The following is a 19,637-nucleotide window of genomic DNA, read 5'->3' as shown; positions in this document are numbered from 1 at the left end:
CGGCAGGGACTTTACTGTCATAACTGATCACAACCCTCTACATTGGTTGGACAGAGTGTCCGGTAACAATGGCAAAATGCTTCGCTGGCGTCTTGTCCTCCAGCAATATAATTTCACTGTCCAACACAGAAAAGGAAGCCTGCATCAAAATGCAGATGGATTATCGCGTCAGGGAGAAATAGATGGTTAATGGAGACAGATCTATCAGCCTGGAAAGGCAAGATCTCCCTGTCCCCATCTAAAGGGGGGGGGGGGGGGTGTCAGGCCCAAGGCCGGATTATGGAAACATACCTGTGTTTTATTATTGCATCTGTGTATAAACTAAGACCTGGGGGGGGAGGGGTCATTCAGACGGTGTATCCTGTGTCTTTTGTGTATTGCAGTTTATTGGGGTGGGGGGGGGGGGGGGGTCTGGCTTTGTGTTTACATCATCTTTGAAGTCCTGCATATAATCAACCAGATAAGAGGGCCAGGAAGAGAGATGCCCCCCTGGTGGGACCAGAGGGGAGGGGGGAATGGAGTCCCTCCAAAAAGGAGATATATAATATATAACAATGCTAGAGTCAGGGTGTTAAGATCTGTGCCCCAAGCTGACAAGACCATCCTAAGAACAGCTGGAGACTCACTCTCATGGACAGCTATAATATCAATGCTGTAAGAACTTCATTTTTACTTTTCTGAACTTGATTGCTAAACTCTTATATATATTCTTATACCTGTATGTCATTTGTTCCTGTATTATATATATATATATATATATATATATATATATATAGCACTGTGATACCTTTTATATATTGTTATACCTGTATGTCATTTGTTCCTGTATATATATATATATATATATATATATATATATATATATATATATAGCACTGTGATACCTTTTATATATTGTTATACCTGTATGTCATTTGTTCCTGTATTATATATATATAGCACTGTGATACCTTTTATATATTGTTATACCTGTATGTCATTTGTTCCTGTATTATATATATATATATATATATATATATATATATATATATATATATAGCACTGTGATACCTTTTATATATTGTTATACCTGTATGTCATTTGTTCCTGTATTTTTATATATATAGCACTGTGATACCTTTTATCAGATTAAATGTTTAATTAATCAGCTCTGGTCTTTGATCTCTAAATATATGATCTCACCTTTCTGAAGGCAGCTCTGGTGGAAACACGTTTATCTAAGGGTTAATTTGGTGACTTGCTGGGACTAGTAGTGGATACCCAGAGGTCTGGCGGCTTTAACCCTTGCACCATCGCACTCTCTCTAGCGTCTTGGCTGGACCGATAGGGTGTGATCGTGACATAGGGCCCCCGTTTAGACAGCAGCAGGGCCCCCCGTTTTAGACAGCAGTAGGGCCCCCCGTTTTAGACAGCAGCAGGGCCCCCCATTTTAGACAGCAGTTGGGCCCCCCGGTTAAGACAGCAGTAGGGCCCCCCGTTTAGACCAGTGTTTCCCAACCAGGGTGCCTCCAGGTGTTGCAAAACTACAACTCCCAGCATGCCTGGACAGCCAAATGCTGTCCAGGCATGATGGGAGTTGTAGTTTAGCAACATCTGGAGGCACCCTGGTTGTGACACACTGGTTTAGACATGAGTAGCAGCCCCCCTCCTTGCAGGCAGCTCACCTTCTCTGTCGGGTACTGGAGCTGTCCCGTTCTCCCGTCCTCCGGGCCGTATCATGGCGTCCTATGGAGGATCATGTGACATATACGTCACTCTGCTTCCTCCGTAGCGTTACGCTGGGCGCGGGGGAGGAGGTGGAGTGACGTGTGTGTCACATGATCCTCCATAGGACGCCATGATACGGACCGGAGGACGGGAGAACGGGACACCGGAGCGGCAACAGGTACCGGGGACATTAAACGAGTCCCCGATACAATGCAAATGGCTAATATCAGTATCGGGACATCCCAAATAAAAGAAAGGTAGTAACACATGTACATGATGAAATAAAGAGCAATATTTATGGGGGAATCACCAGGATTGGAGATTATTATTTATCACTGGATCCTTGGGGGTCATTCAGGAGAAGAGGAAACAACTGGGGGAAGAGGAGGAGCCTGAATCACAGAACCAACGACACAATGTAACAAACCTCCTCCTTATGTAATCTCCTTACTACTGGGGTGACACACTGTAACAAACCTCCTCCTCATGTAATCTCCTTACTACTGGGGTGACGCACTGTAACAAACCTCCTCCTCATGTAATCTCCTTACTACTGTGGTGACACACTGTAACAAACCTCCTCCTTATGTGATCTCCTTACTACTGGGGTGACACACTGTAACAAACCTCCTCCTCATGTAATCTCCTTACTACTGGGGTGACACACTGTAACAAACCTCCTCCTCATGTAATCTCCTTACTACTGGGGTGACACACTGTAACAAACCTCCTCCTTATGTGATCTCCTTACTACTGGGGTGACACACTGTAACAAACCTCCTCCTCATGTAATCTCCTTACTACTGGGGTGACACACTGTAACAAACCTCCTTATGTAATCTCCTTACTACTGGGGTGACACACTGTAACAAACCTCCTCCACATGTAATCTCCTTATTACTGGGGTGACACACTGTAACAAACCTCCTCCTCATGTAATCTCCTTACTACTGGGGTGACACACTGTAACAAACCTCCTCCCCATGTAATCTCCTTACTACTGAGGTGACACACTGTAACAAACCTCCTCCCCATGTAATCACCTTACTACTGGGGTGACACACTGTAATAAACCTCCTCCTCATGTAATCTCCTTCCTACTGGGGTGACACACTGTAACAAACCTCCTCCTCGTGTAATCTCCTTACTACTGGGGTGACACACTGTAACAAACCTCCTCCTCATGTAATCTCCTTACTACTGGGGTGACACACTGTAACAAACCTCCTCCTCATGTAATCTCCTTACTACTGGGGTGACACACTGTAACAAACCTCCTCCTCATGTAATCTCCTTCCTACTGACTGGCCGACCAGGTCCTGGACGAGGCTGAAGTTGGTTTCTTATAATGACTATTAATCCTTTCCTCCTCCTCTTATTCCTCTGCAGTAAGGCTGGGTTCACACTACGTTTTGTCCCATACGGGAGCGCATACGGCAGGAGGGAGCTAAAAGCGCGCGCTCCCGTATGTAACCGTATGCGCTCCCGTATGCCATTCACTTCAATGAGCCGACCGGAGTGAAACGTTCGGTCCGGTCGGCTCATTTTTGCGCCGTATGCGCTTTTACAACCGGACCTAAAACCGTGGTTGACCACAGTTTTAGGTCCGGTTGTAAAAGCGCATACGGCGCAAAAATGAGCCGACCGGACCGAACGTTTCACTCCGGTCGGCTCATTGAAGTGAATGGCATACGGGAGCGCATACGGTGACATACGGGAGCGCGCGCTTTTAGCTCCCTCCTGCCGTATGCGCTCCCGTATGGGACAAAACGTAGTGTGAACCCAGCCTGAATCTGTTTTTTATACATAAATGTTAAATAATATTTGGGAACAATTAAAATAATTTAAAAAAAATCTAGATTGTTTGTGTATTTACTGGAAAAAAAAAACAATATTAAACAATGGATGAAAAAATTAGGATTTTGAATAACTAACTGAGGAATTTAAGGGGTTAAACACTGTTGGTCACTAAAGTGAGGAAAGAAATAATAAGAATAATGGCCCCTTGTTATATCCAAAAAGGTTGTGGCCAAAAAAACAAGAGCGATTATTATTTGGTGCGGAGGCATCTTTATTATACAAGGAGACATTTTCATGGACGTCCCAAATCTGCCCTGTATAGTAGCCCCAAACCCCCCCCCATTCCAATTCCAAGACTGTGGTATTGCTCGTGACTGTGGTATTGCTCGTGACTGTGGTATTGTCCGTGGCTGTGGTATTGCCCGTGGCTGTGGTATTGCCCGTGACTGTGGTATTGCCCCTGGCTGTGGTATTGCTCGTGACTGTGGTATTGCCCGTGGCTGTGGTATTGCCCCGGGCTGTGGTATTGCCCGTGACTGTGGTATTGTCCGTGACTGTGGTATTGCCCGTGCTGTGGTATTGCCTGTGACTGTGGTATTTCCCGTGACTGTGGTATTGCCCGTGGCTGTGATATTTCCCGTGACTGTGGTATTTCCCGTGGCTGTGGTATTTCCCGTGGCTGTGGTATTGCCCGTGGCTGTGGTATTACCCGTGGCTGTGGTATTTCCTGTGGCTGTGGTATTGCCCGTGGCTGGGGTATTGCCTGTGGCTGTGGTATTGCTCGTGGCTGGGGTATTGCCCGTGGCTGTGGTATTGTCCGCGGCTGTGGTATTGCTTGTGGCTGTGGTATTGCCCGTGGCTGTGGTATTGTCCGCGGCTGTGGTATTGCTCGTGGCTGTGGTATTGCCTGTGGCTGTGGTATTGCTCGTGGCTGTGGTATTTCCCGTGGCTGTGGTATTGCCCGTGGCTGTGGTATTTCCCGTGGCTGTGGTATTGCCCGTGGCTGTGGTATTTCCCGTGGCTGTGGTATTTCCCGTGGCTGTGGTATTGCCCGTGGCTGTGGTATTTCCCGTGGCTGTGGTATTGTCCGCGGCTGTGGTATTTCCCGTGGCTGTGGTATTGCCCGTGGCTGTGGTATTTCCCGTGGCTGTGGTATTGCCCGTGGCTGTGGTATTGTCCGCGGCTGTGGTATTGCCCGTGGCTGTGGTATTGTCCGCGGCTGTGGTATTGCTCGTGGCTGTGGTATTGCTCGTGGCTGTGGTATTGCTCGTGGCTGTGGTATTGCCTGTGGCTGTGGTATTGCTCGTGGCTGTGGTATTGCTCGTGGCTGTGGTATTTCCCGTGGCTGTGGTATTGTCCGCGGCTGTGGTATTGCTCGTGGCTGTGGTATTGCTCGTGGCTGTGGTATTGCCCGTGGCTGTGGTATTGTCCGCGGCTGTGGTATTGCTCGTGGCTGTGGTATTGTCCGCGGCTGTGGTATTGCTCGTGGCTGTGGTATTGCCCGTGGCTGTGGTATTTCCCGTGGCTGTGGTATTGTCCGCGGCTGTGGTATTTCCCGTGGCTGTGGTATTGCCCGTGGCTGTGGTATTGCCCGTGGCTGTGGTATTGTCCGCGGCTGTGGTATTGCTCGTGGCTGTGGTATTGTCCGCGGCTGTGGTATTGCTCGTGGCTGTGGTATTTCCCGTGGCTGTGGTATTGTCCGCGGCTGTGGTATTTCCCGTGGCTGTGATTTTTCCGGTGGCTGTGGTATTGTCCGTGGCTGTGGTATTGCCCGTGGCTGTGGTATTGCCTGTGGCTGTGGTATTGTCCGTGGCTGTGGTATTGCTCGGCCCCTGAAGCCATTTTGTATTGTTACAGAATATCGCTTGTTGTCGCCCTCTAAAAGCGACCTTGGTTACTCTTAATTCAGTGGCCCAACCTCGTTTAACCCCTTAAATTCATCAGTTCCTTATTCAAAATGCTTAAAATGTATATAAATGTCACCTGATTTCCTGCCAATCCCCAGTGTGGTCCAGGCTGGATACAGGTGGGTATTATGGAGGGGCCCTTACTCTTTATATTCCCATCCTTAGGTCAGAGGCCCAACAGCATTTAACCCCTTAAATTCATCAGTTACTTTAAAATGGTAATTTTTTTCATCCATTGTTTGATATATTTTTTTTTTGTAAATACACAAACAATCCGGATTTTTTTTTATTAATCTGATTGTTCCCAAATAATATTTAACATTTATGTATAAAAAACAGATTTACTGCAGAGAAATTAGAGGAGGAGGAAAGGATTAATAGTCATTATAAGAAACCAACTTCAGCCTCGTCCAGGACCTGCCATGTATCTTACAAATCAGTGGTCTTCAACCTGCGGACCTCCAGATGTTGCAAAACTACAACTCCCAGCATGCCCGGACAGCCGTTGGCTGTCCGGGCATGCTGGGAGTTGTAGTTTTGCAACAGCTGGAGGGCCTCAGTTTGAAGACCACTGTACTAGACGGGGGAGGTTGTAGGACCTGTGATGATGTCACAATCATGTGACCAGTACATGCGGGGGCGGAGCTCAGCAGGATAGAAGAGATTGTGGTGAAGGACCTGTGAGGATGGTCATGTGACATGAGTGGGCGGGGCTCAGCAGGATAGTAGAGATTGAGGTGAAGGACCTGTGAGGATGGTCATGTGATACTAGTGGGCGGAGCTTAGAACTAGACGAAGTTAGACAAAGGCTGAGGTGAGTTTCCGTGCAGAAGTTTTGTTACAATGTGTTATCTCCAGGGTCGTATGTACTATTAACCATTCATGGTCGGGGGTATAGGGAGCAGGGGGGGTTGGGGAGAGCGATTTGTGATGATAATTATTTATTTTTTTAATCCAAGCCGTGTGAGACCCCGAAACCACGAGGACGGGGGAGATAATGGGGGAGGGGACGTACTAAACTGTATAGTGGGATAATGGGCTGCACTTCTCATCACCACCACTAGAGGTCACTGCACTTCTCATCACCACCACTAGAGGTCACTGCACTTCTCATCACCACCACTAGAGGTCACTGCACTTCTCATCACCACCACTAGAGGTCACTGTTTACACTCATAGTAAATCACAGTTTGTTCTTTTCTTTAGTTCTTGATACTATGTTGCAAAAATAAATTGCAAATGATTAACCATTTCCTTGCTGAAATATATACAGTTGTATAATGGAATCATAGGGAATTCTATAACCCCTTTAACCCCTTAAGGACCAGGCCAATTTTCACTGTAGGACCAGAGCGTTTTTTGCACATCTGACCACTGTCACTTTAAGCATTAATAACTCTGATGCTTTTACTTTTCATTCTGATTCAGAGATTGTTTTTTCGTGACATATTCTACTTTATGTTAGTGGTAAAATTTAGTCGATACTTGCATCATTTCTTGGTGAAAAATTCCAAAATTTCATGAAAAATTTGAAAATTTAGCATTTTTCTAACTTTGAAGCTCTCTGCTTATAAGGAAAATGGATATTCCAAATAAATTATATATTGATTCCCATATACAATATGTCTACTTTATGTTTTCATCATAAAGTTGAGATGTTTTTACTTTTGGAGACATCAGAGGCTTCAAAGTTCAGCAGCAATTTTCCAATTTTTCACAAAATTTTCAAAATCGAAATTTTTCAGGGACCAGTTCTGTTTTGAAGTGGATTTGAAGGGTCTTCATATTAGAAATACCCCATAAATGACCCCATTATAAAAACTGCACCCCTCAAAGTATCCAAAATGACATTCAGTAAGTGTGTTAACCCTTTAGGTGTTTCACAGGAATAGCAGCAAAGTGAAGGAGAAAATTCAAAATCTTCATTTTTTTACACTCGCATGTTCTTGTAGACCCAGTGTTTGAATTTTTACAAGGGGTAAAAGGAGAGAAATCTTCCTAAAATGTGTAACCCAATTTCTCTCGAGTAAGGAAATACCTCATATGTCTATGTTAAGTGTTCGTCGGGCGCAGTAGAGGGCTCAGAAGGGAAGGAGCGACAGTGGGATTTTGGAGAGTGAGTTTTTCTGAAATGGTTTTTGGGGGGGCGTGTCACATTTAGGAAGCCCCTATGGTGCCAGGACAGCAAAAAAAAAAAACACATGGCATACTATTTTGGAAACTACACCCCTGAAGGAATGTAACAAGGGGTCCAGTGAGCCTTAACACTTCACAGGTATTTGATGACTTTTTGTTAAAACATTTTTTCACTAAAATGCTGGTTTTTCCCCAAATTTTTCCATTTTTACAAGGGGTAATAGGAGAAAATGACCCCCAAAATTTGTAACCCCATCTCTTCTGAGTATGGAAATACCCCATGTGTGGATGTCAAGTGCTCTGCTGGCGAACTACAATGCTCAGAAGTGGAGGAGCACCATTGAGCTTTTGAAGTGAATTTGGTTGGAATAGAATTCGGGGGCCGTGTGCGTTTACAAAGCCCCCCCCCCCCCCCCCCCCCCCCCGTGGTGCCAGAACAGTGGACCCCCCCCCCCCACATGTGACCCCATTTTGGAAACTACACCCCTCACAGAATTTAATAAGGGGTGCAGTGAGAATTTACACCCCACTGGCATTTGACAGATCTTTGGAACAGTGGGCTGTGCAAATGAAAAATTACATTTTTCATTTTCACGGATGACTGTTCCAAAAATCTTGCATTACGTGAGGGGTGTAGTTTCCAAAATGGGGTCACATGTGGGGGAGGGGTCCATCGTTCTGGCACCATGGGGGGCTTTGTAAACACACGTGGCCGGACAAATTTTCTCTTCAAAATCCCAATGGCGCTCCTTCTCTTCTGAGCATTGTAGTTCGCCAGCAGAGCACTTTACATCCACATATGGGGTATGTTCTTACTCAGAAGAAATGGGGTTACAAATTTTGGGGGACTTTTTTCCTATTTTTCCTTGTGAAAATGAAAAATTTAGGAATTTAGGGTAACACATTTTAGTGAAAACATTTTTTTTTTTCATTTTTCCATCCAAATTTGAAGAATTTTCATTAAACACCTGTGGGGTGTTCAGGCTCACTATACCCCTTGTTACGTTCCGTGAGGGGTGTCGTTTCCAAAATTCTTTTTTTGCGTTTGTCAGAACCGCTGTAAAATCAGCCACCCCTGTGCAAATCACCAATTTAGGCCTCAAATGTACATAGTGCGCTCTCACTCCTGAGCCTTGTTGTGCGCCCGCAGAGCATTTTACACCCACATATGGGGTATTTCCGTACTCAGGAGAAATTACGTTACAAATTTTGCGGGTCTATTTTTCCTTTTACCACTTGTGAAAATAAAAAGTATGGGGCAACACCAACATGTTAGTGTAAAAAAAAAAAAAAAAAAAAAAATTACACTAACAGGCTGGTGTAGACCCCAACTTTTCCTTTTCATAAGGGTAAAAGGAGAAAAAGCCCCCCAAAATTTGTAGTGCAATTTCTCCGAGTACAGAGATACCCCATATGTGTCCCTAAACTGTTTCCTTGAAAAACGACAGGGCTCTGAAGTGAGAGAGCGCCATGCGCATTTGAGGACTAAATTAGGGACTTGCATAGGGGTGGACATAGGGGGTATTCTATGCCAGTGATTCCCAAACAGGGTGCCTCCAGCTGTTTCTAAACTCCCAGCATGCCTGTACAGTCAGTGGCTGTCCGAAATGCTAGGAGTTGTTGTTTTGCAACAGCTGGAGGCTCCGTTTTGGAAACACTGCCGTACAATAGGTTTTTCATTTTTATTTGGGGGGGGGGGGGGGGGGGGCAGTGTAAGGGGGTGTATATGTAGTGTTTTACCCTTTATTAGGTGTTAGTGTAGTGTTTTTAGGGTACAGTCACACGGGCGGGTTACAGTGAGTTTCCCGCTAGAAATTTGCCGCAGCTCATACTTGAAACAGGAAACTCACTGTAAACCCGCCCGTGTGAATGTACCCTGTACATGGGGGGGGGGGGGGGGAGGCAAACCTCCAGCTGTTTCAAAACTACAACTCCCACCATGTACTGACAGACCGAGCATGCTGGGAGTTGTAGTTTTGCAACAGCTGGAGGCACACTGATTGGACCTTCAGTTAGGTTCTGTTACCTCAGTATTTTCCAACCAGTGTGCCTCCAGCTGTTGCAAAACTACAACTCCCAGCATATACTGATGCTGGGTGATGTAGTTATGCAACAGCTGGAGGTGCGCAACTACAACTCCCAGCATACCGAGACAGCTGTTTGGGCATGCTGGGATTTGCAGTTATGCAACATCTGGAGGGCTACAGATTATAGACCACTGCACAATGATCTCCAAACTGTGGCCCTCCAGATGTTGCAAAACTACAAATCCCAGCATGCCCAGACAGCAAACTGCTGTGTGGGCATGCTAGGAGTTGTAGTTTTGCAAGATCTAGAGGGCAGTATAGAGATCACTGTGCAGTGGTCTCTAAACTGTAGACCTCCAGCTGTTGCAAAACTGCAAATCCCAGCATGCCCAAACAGCTGTCTGGGCATGCTGGGAGTTGTAGTTTTGCAACATCTGGAGGTCTACAGTCTAGAAACCACTATAGTGGTTTCAGACTGTAGCCCTCCGGATGTTGCTAGGCAACTTACCGACTTCCGTCGGATCCAGGGAGCCGTCCTCTTCTGCCGCACGACATCGCTGCCCGCCGATCACCGCAGCCGATCGTGTCCCGCAGCTTCCACCGATGGGTAAGTGGACTCCGGCGCCGGTCCTCTGTCGGTTCCCCGTTCTGCCCCTCCTATTGTGGGTGGGCAGAACGGGGAAAACGAAAGTAAACACAAATTCACTTGCGATTTGCGCCGATCGCTGATATGGGGGGGGGGGGGTCTGATGACCCCCCTGGGCATTTGCGCGGGGTGCCTGCTGATCCATATCATCACGGGCGTACAGGTACGTCCTTAAGACCCAGGTACAGAAGGCGTATCCATACGCCCTGGGTCCTGTAAGGGTTAAGTACCAGCTCACCAGGACGTACATTTACGTCATGCGTCGTTAAGGGGTTAATCTATATGTGCATATTTAGTTTATTACACAAATTTATTGTGCTATTAGGTCAGAACTTTTATTAAAGGGGTTATCCAGGAAAAAAACTTTTTTTTATATATCAACTGGCTCCAGAAAGTTACACAGATTTGTAAATTTTGTAAATCTTAATCCTTTCAGTGCTTATGAGCTTCTGAAGTTAAGGTTGTTCTTTTCTGTCTAAGTGCTCTCTGATGACACGTGTCTCGGGAAACGCCCAGTTTAGAAGAGGTTTGCTATGGGGATTTGCTTCTAAACTGGGCGTTTCCCGAGACACGTGTCATCAGAGAGCACTTAGACAGAAAAGAACAACCTTAACTTCAGAAGCTCATAAGTACTGAAAGGATTAAGATTTTTTAATAGATGTAATTTACAAATTTGTTAAACTTTCTGGTGCCAGTTGAGATATATATATATATATATATAAAAAATTTTTTCCTGGATAACCCCTTTAAATACACAATCCAATGATTGGATGATGGATGAATAATCTCCCACTATTCAGATTTGATCTCATAAATTCCTTCTTATTAGGTTGATATAAGGTTCTTATCTTTTTGTAGATCATTATTTCTCCACTGACCCCAGAACACCCACCATTCCTTTACCTGGTAAGTATTGGTCATTTCTCTTCTTATTCTCTTTTCCCCTTTTTTTAATCTTTTTCTATTTCCTTTTCTTCTTTTTCTTTTGATCTGGTTGTGGAACATTGTTATTCATTGTGCTGTTTATTATCAATTCGTTTACTTTGATTATCTAGACAAGTCTCGTTATTATTTTTAACCTCTCACTCTAACGTTTATATATATATACGGGATGAGTATTTAACTCGGGGAGAGTTCACCACTTCTGGTGTGATGGAGCTTTCAAGGGCCACTAAGCACTCCGCAGGCATTCTGGGTAGTGGAATATGCAAATCAGCTCATTACATCACCTTCCCTGGTATCAGCTTAGCTCCAGTTACGGGATATAAAAAGCTAATCGGGATTAATGCCAAGCCAGAACTCTCTCTCCAAAAGGAAAGAGCACCCATCTGCAGACAGCTGTTTTGGGGTTCTTGGTTAATGAGCTGAAGTTAAGGTTGTTCTTTTCTGTCTAAGTGCTCTCTGATGACACGTGTCTCGGGAACTGTCCAGTTTAGAAGAGGTTTGCTATGGGGATTTGCTTCTAAACTGGGCGGTTCCCGAGACAGGTGTCATTAGAGAGGATTTAGACAGAAAAGAACAACCTTAACTTCAGAAGCTCATAAGTACTGAAAGGATTAAGATTTTTTAATAGATGTAATTTACAAATCAGTTTAAATTTCTGGTGGCAGTTGAGATATATATATATATATATATATATATATATATATATATATATATATGTTTTTTCCTGGAATACCCCTTTAACCCCTTCACGACGAGCGACGTACATGTACGGCACCGCGAAGTGTCACTTGGCGCGCGGCGACGTACATGTACGTTGCGGGGTTCCGGGAGCGCCACGTCACCGGTAGCGGTGATTGGGCCGGGATTACTGCTGTTATCTAACAGCAGGCATCCCGGCACATCGCCGGGGGGGGGGGGGGTCCTGAGACCCCCCCATGACCACGATGTGTGCAAATCGCAGGTGAATACAGACCTGCGATCTGTGCGATTCCGGGTCATACGGGTCACTGGTGACCCGGTGACCCAGAAAATAAGAGGGATCGGGGGTGTCGGAGACACCCTCGATCCCCCTGAAGGGATAGGAGTTTGGTGGCAGGGGTACCACCCCTCCTATCCCTGCTATTGGTCTGCCGAGCGAGCGGCCAATAGCAGACCGGGGGAGGGGGGGTTAAAGTTCGGTTCCCCCGCTTTGCCCACCTTTGTCCGAGCAAAACGGGGGATCCGTCCAGGGAAGGTCGGCGCCGAAGGTCCCTTACCTGGATCCCCGAACGCGATCCTCCCCCACGTGCGGCGGCAGCAATACTTCCGGGTCCTGCTAGGTGAGTTGTTGCCTAGCAACATCCGGAGGGCCACAGTTTACAGTGGTCTCTAAACCGTGGCCCTCCAGATGTTCCAAAACTACAACTCCCAGCATGCATGGTCTGTCTGTGCATGCTGGGAGTTGTAGTTTTGACCCCCCTCCCATGTGAATGTACAGGCTACATTCACACCGGCGGCAGATTACAGTGAGTTTCCCCACTACAAATTTGAGCTGTGGCAAATTTTCCACCGCAGCTCAAACTCCTATTGGGAGACTCAGTGTAATCCGCCGCCAGTGCGAATGCAACCTAAAAACACTACACTACACTAACATAAAATAAAGAGTAAAACACTACATATACACACGCACACTGCCCCCCCCACCACCCCCCTCCCCAATAAAAAGGAAAAACGTATTGTACGGCAGTGTTTCTAAGATGGAGCCTCCAGCTGTTGCAAAACAAAAACTCCCATTTCTGGACAGCAATTGACTGTCCAAGCATGCTGGGAGTTTAGCAACAGCTGGAGGCACCCTGTTTGGGAATCACTGGCGTAGAATACCCCTATGTCCACCCCTATGCAAGTCCCTAATTTAGGCCTCAAATGCGCATGGCGCTCTCTCACTTTGGAGCCCTGTCGTATTTCAAGGCAACAGAATAGGGTCACATATGGGGTATCGCTGTACTCGGGGAAAATTGCCTAACAAATTTTGGGGGGCTTTTTCTCCTTTTACCCCTTATGAAAAGGAACAGTTGGGGTCTACACCAGCATGTTAGTGTAAAAAAATAAACATTTTTACACTAACAGGCTGGTGTTGCCGCATACTTTTCATTTTCACAAGAGGTAAAAGGGAAAAGCCCCCCAAAATTTGTAACGCAATTTCTCCCGAGTACGGAGATACCCCATATGTGGGCGCAAAGCGCTCTGGGGGCGCACAACAAGGCCCAGAAGGGAGAGTGCGCCATGTACATTTGAGGTGATTTGCACAGGGGTGGCTGATTGTTACAGCGGTTCTGAAAAACGCAAAAAAAAAAACCCCACATGTGACCCCATTTTGGAAACTACACCCCTCAGGGAATGTAATTAGGGGTACAGTGAGAATTTACACCCCACTGGTGTCTGACGGATCTTTGGAACAGTGGTCCGTGAAAATGAAAAATTTTGCACAGCCCACTGTTCCAAAGATCTGTCAGACACCAGTGGGGGGTAAATGCTCAATGTACCCCTCATTACATTCTGTGAGGGGTCTAGTTTCCAAAATGGTATGCCATGTGGGTATTTTTTGCTGTCCTGGCACCATAGGGGCTTCCTAAATGCGACATGCCCCCCCGAGCAAAATTTGCTCTCAAAAAGCCAAATATGACTCCTTCTCTTCTGAGCATTGTAGTTCGCCCGTAGTGCACTTCAGGTCAACTTATGGGGTACCTCAATACTCAGAAGAGATAGGGTTACAAATTTAGGGGGGTCTTTTCTGCTATTAACCCTTTAAAAAATGTGAAATTTGGGGGAAAACCAACATTTTAGTGAAAAAAAATAAAAACATTTTTTACATATGCAAAAGTCGTGAAACACCTGTGGGGTATTAAGGCTCACTTTATTCCTTGTTACGTTTCTCAAGGGGTCTAGTTTCCAAAATGGTATGCCATGTGTTTTTTTTTTTTTTGCTGTTCTGGCACCATAGGGGCTTCCTAAATGCGACATGCCCCCCAAAAACCATTTCAGAAAAATGTACTCTCTAAAATCCCCTTGTCGCTCCTTCGCTTCTGAGCCCTCTACTGCGCCCGCCGAACACTTTACATAGACATATGAGGTATGTCCTTACTCAAGAGAAATTGGGCTACAAATATAAGTATACATTTTCTCCTTTTACCCCTTGTAAAAATTCAAAAATTGGGTCTACAAGAACATGCGAGTGTAAAAAATGGAGATTGTGAATTTTCTCCTTCACTTTGCTGCTATTCCTGTGAAACACCTAAAGGGTTAAAACACTTACTGAATGTCATTTTGAATACTTTGGGGGGTGTAGTTTTTATAATGGGGTCATTTATGGGGTATTTCTAATATGAAGACCCTTCAAATCCACTTCAAACCTGAACTGGTCCCTAAAAAATTGTGAGTTTGAAAATTTTGTGGAAAATTGGAAAATTGCTGCTGAACTTTGAAGCCCTCTGGTGTCTTCCAAAAGTAAAAACTCATCAATTTTATGATGGAAACATAAAGTAGACATATTGTATATGGGAATCAAAAAAAATTATTTGGAATATCCATTTTCCTTTACAAGCAGAGAGCTTCAAAGTTAGAAAAATGCAAAATTTTAAATTTTTTCATCAAATTTTGGGATTTTCCCCCAAGAAAGGATGAAAGTTACCACAAAATGTTACCACTATGTTAAAGTAGAATATGTCACGAAAAAACAGTCTCGGAATCAGAATGAGAAGTAAAAGCATCAAAGTTATTAATGTTTAAAGTGACAGTGGTCAGATGTGCAAAAAATGGCCGAGTCCTAGAGGTGAAAATGGGCTCCGTCCTTAAGGGGTTAAATACACAATCCAATGATTGGATGATGGATGAATAATCTCCCACTATTCAGATTTGATCTCATAAATTCCTTCTTATTAGGTTGATATAAGGTTCTTATCTTTTTGTAGATCATTATTTCTCCACTGACCCCAGAACACCCACCATTCCTTTACCTGGTAAGTATTGGTCATTTCTCTTCTTATTCTCTTTTCCCCTTTTTTTTATCTTTTTCTATTTCCTTTTCTTCTTTTTCTTTTGATCTGGTTGTGGAACATTGTTATTCATTGTGCTGTTTATTATCAATTCGTTTACTTTGATTATCTAGACAAGTCTCGTTATTATTTTTAACCTCTCACTCTAAACGTTTATATATATATAATGTGTGTAAATGACTTTTTCCATTATTGTCTCCAGTCAATGTAGGAAGGCTGCATAGGAAAAGTCCTCGTTCAGTCCTTTAGGGGATCTACAATTTAAAGGGTTTTTTTCTATATCAACTGGCTCCAGAAAGTTAAACAAATTTGTAAATGACTTCTATTAAAAAATCTTAATCCTTTCAGTACTTATGAGCTTCTGAAGTTAAGGTTGTTCTTTTCTGTCTAAGTGCTCTCTGATGACACGTGTCTCGGGAAAGTTTAGAAGAGGTTTGCTATGGGGATTTGCTTCTAAACTGGGCGGTTCCCGAGACACGTGTCATCAGAGATCACTTAGACAGAAAAGAACAACCTTAACTTCAGAAGCTCATAAGTACTGAAAGGATTAAGATTTTTTTAATAGATGTAATTTACAAATCTGTTTAACTTTCTGGCACTAGTTGATTTGTCAAAAAAAAATATTCCACCGGAGTTCCGCTTTAAGGATAAAATGGGCTTGGTCCTTAAGTGGTTAAAGGGGTACTCCCGTGCCGCAGCCTTCTGAACATCCGGTTCGGAAGGCTTGGAGCAGCGGCCGTGGTCGCGACATCGCAGCCACCCCCCCTCCATTGATGTCTATGGGAGGGGGCGTGACGACCGTCACTCGGCACATCGCGGACTTTACACCATGACTGGCTGTACCTGCCGCGCGCTGGCTCTCTGGAAACGGGGCCATATATACAGTATATGGAGGTTGTGTATATACAGTATATGGCCCCACAATATATGGAGGTTGTGTATATATACAGTATATGGCCCCACAATATATGGAGGTTGTGTATATACAGTATATGGCCCCACAATATATGGAGGTTGTGTATATATACAGTATATGGCCCCACAATATATGGAGGTTGTGTATATACAGTATATGGCCCCACAATATATGGAGGTTGTGTATATACAGTATATGGCCCCACATTATATGGAGGTTGTATATACAGTATATGGTCCCACAATATATGGAGGTTGTTTATATACAGTATATGGCCCCACAATATATGGAGGTTGTATATACAGTATATGGCCCCACAATATATGGAGGTTGTATATATACAGTATATGGCCCCACAATATATGGAGGTTGTTTATATACAGTATATGGCCCCACAATATATGGAGGTTGTATATATACAGTATATGGCCCCACAATATATGGAGGTTGTGTATATACAGTATATGGCCCCACATTATATGGAGGTTGTATATATACAGTATATGGCCCCACAATATATGGAGGTTGTATATATACAGTATATGGCCCCACAATATATGGAGGTTGTATATATATATATATATATATATATATACAGTATTCGGCCCCCCATGATTGGATTTCCCCTGTATGGACATAAAATCCAGGGATGAGTTTTCTGGGGATCGGTCTCAGTGTGAATCCACATTTTCTGGGACAATCCAGTGATGTGAGGACTTGGAGTGAGGTCATTGGGGCCCGGATGTCTCTGCCAACCTTGTGCAGTTGTGTGGAGTCACTAGGGTCCCCTCCAGTCTATTGTTTCCTATGATTATTTGGGGGGAGGGGGTCACATATTTGTAAATTCTGTTATAAGCAGAAAAATCTCTGGTGAACATTCCCTAGAGTCAGTGCCCGGAGTGACCCCAAAAAGAAGGAAACTATAAAGGGGGATCATCTCCTCCTCTGTATTCTCTTCTGGGGTCAGGTGACCATCAAAAACTGCAGCAAAACTTCATGTGTGTTTCCAACCTAATAATATTTTATACATTTCCCATAATCCATTTTTATCCCAACAGAAAATCCCAGTAAGAATTCTGAGGGAAACTTCATGTTCTCCCTGAATGATAAAGGAGAAGATGAAGATATGATGGAGCGCTCCTCAGGAGAAGACCTCCTTACCCCTAATGTCCATCCAGATCTATCCTGTAATAATCCACCTGATCATGAGGAACCTTCTCCTGACCAACCACACATTGTTACCACAAGGACAGATCAGAAAGGGGGAAAAAGGATTCAATGTGATGAATGTGGAAAAGAGTTTACTGAAAGATCAGCTCTTGTTAGACACAGAAAATGTCACACAAGAAAGAAGCAGTATGTGTGTTCAGAATGTGGGCGACGCTGTACATGTCTACCACAGCTTATTATGCATCAGAGAGTTCATACAGAAGAAAAGCCATATTCATGTTCAGAGTGTGGGAAATGTTTTACACAAAAATTTTCTCTTCTTATACATGAGAGAAGGCACACAGGCGAAAAGCCATATTCATGTTCAGAATGTGGCAAATGTTTTAGTAGTAGAGCGGAGCTTGCAACACACAAGAAAGTTCACTCAGGGGAGAAGCCATATTCATGTTCAGAATGTACAAAATCTTTTATATTTAAATCAAATCTAAAAAAACATGAGAGAACTCACACAGGTGAGAAGCCATATTCGTGTTCAGAATGTGGGAAATGTTTTACACAAAAATCATCTCTTCTTAGCCATGAGAGAATACACACAGGGGAAAAGCCATATTCATGTTCAGAATGTGGCAAATGTTTTAGTAGTAGAGCAGATCTTGTAACACACAAGAGAGTTCACACAGGGGAGAAGCCATATTCATGTTCAGAATGTAGGAAATCTTTTATATGTAAATCTAATCTTAGAAGACATGAGAGAACTCACATAGGAGACAAGCCATATTCATGTTCAGAATGTGGGAAATGTTTTACACAAAAATCATCTCTTCTTATACATGAAAGAACTCACACAGGAGAGAAGGCATATTCATGTTCAGAATGTGATAAATGTTTTAGAAGTAAATCAAATCTTGTTAAACATGAAAGAACTCACACAGGAGAGAAGCCATATTCATGTTCAGAATGTGATAAATGTTTTAGCATTAAATCACATCTTGTTAGACATGAAAGAACTCACACAGGAGAGAAGCCATATTCATGTTCAGAATGTGATAAATGTTTTAGAAGTAAATCACATCTTGTTAGACATGAAAGAACTCACACAGGAGAGAAGCCATATTCATGTTCAGAATGTGATAAATGTTTTAGAAGTAAATCACATCTTGTTAGACATGAAAGAATTCACACGGGAGAAAGGCCATATTCATGTTTAGAATGTGGTAAATGTTTTAAAAATATATCAGAATGTTCAAGACATGAGAAAATTCATACAGGAGTGAAGCCACATTCATGTTCAGAATGTGGGAAATGTTTTATAGGCAAGTCAGAGCTTGTTGAACATGAAAGAATTCACACAGGAGAGAAGCCATATCCATGTTTGGAATGTGGTAAATGTTTTAAAAGTAAATCAAAGCTTGTTGTACATGAGAGAAGTCACACAGGAGAGAAGCTGTATTCATGTTCAGAATGTGGGAAATGTTTTACAACTCAATCATCTCTTGATATACATGAGAGAATTCACACAGGAGAGAAGCCATATTCATGTTCAGAATGTGGGAAATGTTTCATAAGTAAATCGCAACTTTCTGGACACGAGATAAGTCACACAGGAGAGAAGCCATATTCATGTTCAGAATGTGGGAAATGTTTTAAAAGTAGCGGAGAGCTTGTTATACATGAGAGAATTCACACAGGAGAGAAGCCATATTCATGTCCAGAATGTGGGAAATGTTTTACATGTAAATCAAACCTCTCTAGACACGAGAAGTCACACAGGAGACTGTAAGATGACATAATAAATGATAAATATATAATATGGAGAATGGAAATCTGAGATCTCAGGTGACAGTAAAATATGATGTTTCTAAGTTCTGTTGTGAGAATTAACCCTCGAATAAACTTCATAATGAAACCTAAGCAGAAGCTAAAGCCGACATTATCTCTTGGTCATCAGCACCTGGGGTCATGTGACCTTTGTAGGTAAATAGCGGTAATGAGAAGTAATATGTAATGCTATTGTGTATCATTTAGTAGTGACTTGTAGCTCTACACTACAGTATGATTGGATGATTTCTATGGATGATAATGATTGGTGATTACTATGTATTACCTCGGCCTCATTTCCATTAGAAATATTACTGATTGTATCTCATGTGTCACTTCTGTCCTATCAGGATCAGGACACTTCTGTGTTGTCACCAAGAACCCTTAGGCCGGGGTCACACACAGGATTTTGGTCGGTATTTTTAGTTGAAAGCCAGGCATGGGATCAAAACACAGAAAAAGCCGAACAATTTAACCCTTAAGTCGCAGACAGATGTAATACTCAATGATAGATAAGGGAGAAATTATAACCTA

At 43.6% G+C, this 19,637-nt stretch overlaps 1 protein-coding gene across 4 annotated transcripts; it reads left to right on the top strand.

The window, feature by feature from the left end:
- Positions 1-1,842: 1,842 nt before the first annotated feature.
- LOC130302808 (zinc finger protein 260-like) lies at positions 1,843-19,214 on the top strand. 4 transcript variants are annotated; one of them, XM_056551736.1, is made up of 4 exons: positions 1,843-1,964; positions 11,082-11,129; positions 15,116-15,163; positions 17,174-19,214. In XM_056551736.1, the coding sequence occupies exon 4, from the start codon at positions 17,206-17,208 to the stop codon at positions 19,063-19,065; it is 1,860 nt and encodes a 619-aa protein (XP_056407711.1). In that variant the 5' UTR covers positions 1,843-1,964; positions 11,082-11,129; positions 15,116-15,163; positions 17,174-17,205; the 3' UTR covers positions 19,066-19,214. The 4 variants fall into 4 exon arrangements, with proteins under 4 accessions (XP_056407711.1, XP_056407712.1, XP_056407709.1 ...); XM_056551735.1 differs by lacking the exon at positions 1,843-1,964 and adding an exon at positions 6,197-6,228; XM_056551737.1 differs by lacking the exon at positions 15,116-15,163.
- The last annotated feature ends 423 nt before the right edge of the window (positions 19,215-19,637 follow it).

This window comes from Hyla sarda, unplaced genomic scaffold, assembly GCF_029499605.1.
Source record: "Hyla sarda isolate aHylSar1 unplaced genomic scaffold, aHylSar1.hap1 scaffold_1182, whole genome shotgun sequence".
Classification (NCBI taxonomy): Eukaryota; Metazoa; Chordata; class Amphibia; order Anura; family Hylidae; genus Hyla; species Hyla sarda.
This window is presented reverse-complemented; position numbering and strand designations above follow the sequence as displayed.

What these genes read in the sequence shown, in the direction of transcription:
- LOC130302808 (XM_056551737.1), top strand. Translation starts at nt 17,206, where the DNA reads ATGTTCTCCCTGAATGATAAAGGAGAAGATGAAGATATGATGGAGCGC.